The following is a 2,977-nucleotide window of genomic DNA, read 5'->3' as shown; positions in this document are numbered from 1 at the left end:
CTTTTTTTTTCTTTTGCATTGTTTGTGAAATTACAGTCTGAAAGAAAGATTTCAAATTATTACTGTTATGTACAGAGCTTATGGTAAAATTATACAAAATTCTCGCAATCGTGAGGCAAAATTCAGGCCCTGAAAATATCGATACTCTGCGTCTGTGTATTGATACAATATCCCCACGCAAAATATTAGCGATACTATGCTATATTGATAGCCAGTAGCCTTTAATTCACATAACAGCCTGGTGAAATCATGATTTCTTAAAATTGACAGACATTCATATTCTCATTCTGAAGAGAGTTTGATTGGCGAAAAACACCGGCGAACAAGAACAATCCTCAGTAACCTAAAAGCTGTTAGACATGAATTGAAATTCTCTTTGTTTCAGACACTATGGACTTTTCCGCGATGACACTCACTCAGATCAAGAGGCAAGAGATGGATGCACAGGTGAGCGAGTGCAAACCTGTTGTCCACGTCTTTGTGGAAGTATGTGAACAAATCTGACCGTTTATTGTGTCTCAGGTGCTGGTGTTGGAGCTGGAGACCCGGCTGCAGAAAGAGAGGGAGCGACTTGGTGAACTGAGGAAGAAGCATTACAAGCTCGCTGGCGTCGCAGAGGGCTGGGGAGGGGAGGACGAGGGTAAGACCCCCATAACACCACAAACCATCAGCCAAAACTGCTTAAACATCCCAGAATTGCCTGGCGAGTGGGGTAGATGGAGATTTTTAGGGAGATTCTGAGGATGGAGTATTGAGCTAATTGGTGGTGCAAAGGGTGTGGTTTGTTTGCTTGTGCGTAATTCGCTCTTTCTTTTGTGTTTGTCCGCAGGAACGGGATGAGACTTGTCGTGTTCTGCGCAGCGGCCCTACAGACGGGGCGCTTGACGTCTTTATATACACACTATCTTTCCCTTCTCCCTTTTTATTGTACTTTTTAACTCTTTTGATTTCTTTTATTGTACATTTAAGCCAAATAAAAGGTGCTTTTTTCTAACCTGCTCCCTCCCCTGCCCGTGGAGTCAGGAGACGTGAGGAGTGTGATGATAGTGTGCGACGAAGGGGGGAGGGAGAGGAAGGCAGGAAGTGGATGGCACCACCTAGTGGACAGAGAGAGAAGTGCAGGCTCGCTGAACTGTCTGAGTATTTCATTTCCTCTTCCTCCTCATACGGAATGGAGAATCTTCCCCCACCCCTGACCATTTAGAACAATCCCGTCTCCCCGTGAAACATCCCATGATGCATTGCACAATGGTGAGTCACCCCATTTTGCAGGAAATGGCACTGTGCTGTGACCCTTCCGGACTCAACTTTTACAAACAGCAGCTGTGTGACTTCCACCTCTCAAATGCATTCCTTAACGTCGTGTAGGATCGCCATTGTCTGGGTCCGTCCCCTTAGCAGTGGTCTCTGAACTAAAACAAGAGCATTGAACATAGTAGATGATGACCACTGTGGACTAACACCCGAAAAAACACTACCAAACTCAACACGCTTTTTCTGTATGTAGTTTTTTTTCTTTTGATTATGCTCCCGAGGCATTGATTTTATAAGAAGCCCTAAATAGATTTAATCCACAGGCTTTTTACTGTTTCACCATGTTGACTTTTAGGGACAAACCGCTAAAAAGCTCATCTAACGTATGATATTTCGACAAAACTGTGTCCTGATGTTTTTCACCAATTCCAAGTCCATGACTGACTATGAACTGACTGTTTTTGTGAGACCTCACGTCAGGCTAGAGCTCATCGTTTTGTTTCATTAGCTCTATTTAGGTTTCCTGAGCACAGATAGGTTATGTACCATATTGTATTAGTAAAGGTCCATAAAACGGTCCAGTACGGTTTACGCACTGTTAATATGACAGTACCTGTTAATTCCTGTTGTCTTCTTCTAGCTCCACATACGCGCACCCCTTCACAGCGAGGCGAGTAGAGACATCCGTGCCTTCCAAAAGGGGAAAAAGGGTCAAGGATCACATTCCCTCAAAAATGACCTTTAAAATCGTGATCTAGAGTAGCATTAGTACAGTGTTTTAAAGTTGTAGTTTGGTATTGCGAACTGAGATCACAGTAGAGAACCATGTGGTGTGAGAACAGATGTACCCATCCCTGTGTTCAACTTTGGTGTGTTTCGTTTGTTGTTTTGAGCTCCCCATTTTCAACTTGGAGGATATCTAAAAGAAAGAAGAAATGATACGTAGCCCTTAAAGAACATGGTGTTGGGGTGGGGTTACATTTCTACATCTAAAACGAGTTGCGTTCCCACAGGAAACATTGTATTTGCTTGCAAATTTGTAGCGTTATCTTGCACAAGCATCGTGTTCCCCTGAGAAACTTTGCATTCACTCATGCATTTTGCATGACAAAAGTTTTGCAAGCGAATGTAAAGTTTCTCTAGATCTTTTATGAGCAAACACAAAGATTTTTGAGGGATTATATTATTAAGATTGTAACTTTTCCTATCGCCGTGTCCCTTTCGGGGCTTTGAAAAAGTGTTCATAAGACTCACCCAAAATGGAGATGCATGAAAAATGTGAAGTAAAATGTATTTGGTTCTAGAGGCCTATCCACATCCGTCAAAGCAATGTAGACCACATAGCCTTGTAGACCACCACTGTCTGCCAGCAGCACAGCTCTGACCAGGGCCTCGATACAGGGACATGCAGTCTTGTAGTCATCTACAAACCATGGTTACCTCAACTTCTCCACAAACTACCAGTCCGGAACTACAAAAGAGAAAAATGATTGCATTAGGGTCCTCTAGACTCTGTATGAACATGCGTTGAGAGTGTATATGTGTGTGTGTGTGTGTGTGTTCTTTAATACTAATATAATGTGTGTGTGTGTGTGTGTTTGGGTGGATGCTGTGTGACTGAGATATGATATATACTGTATATCCCTTATGTTGTTATGTCTTAATACCCTCATATTGTTTCACTTGTTGCACTGCTTCGGCTGTTATGTTAAGTTGCGACACT

At 42.7% G+C, this 2,977-nt stretch overlaps 1 protein-coding gene across 1 annotated transcript in view; it reads left to right on the top strand.

Annotated features, from left to right (window-relative positions):
• Nucleotides 1-2,741, top strand: part of hip1 (huntingtin interacting protein 1) — a 35,652-nt gene extending 32,911 nt beyond the window's left edge. Inside the window, exons 19-21 of the mRNA XM_084125595.1 lie at nucleotides 386-447; nucleotides 523-640; nucleotides 830-2,741. Coding sequence (XP_083981721.1) covers nucleotides 386-447; nucleotides 523-640; nucleotides 830-840 — 191 coding nt within the window. The 3' untranslated portion in view covers nucleotides 841-2,741. The remainder of the gene's footprint in view (nucleotides 1-385; nucleotides 448-522; nucleotides 641-829) is intronic.
• Nucleotides 2,742-2,977: the final 236 nt, after the last annotated feature.

Source organism: Abramis brama (genome assembly GCF_963993115.1).
Source record: "Abramis brama genome assembly, chromosome: 10".
Lineage (NCBI taxonomy): Eukaryota > Metazoa > Chordata > Actinopteri > Cypriniformes > Leuciscidae > Abramis > Abramis brama.
The sequence above is the reverse complement of the archived record's forward strand: the minus strand, read 5'-3'. Positions and strand labels throughout refer to the sequence as shown.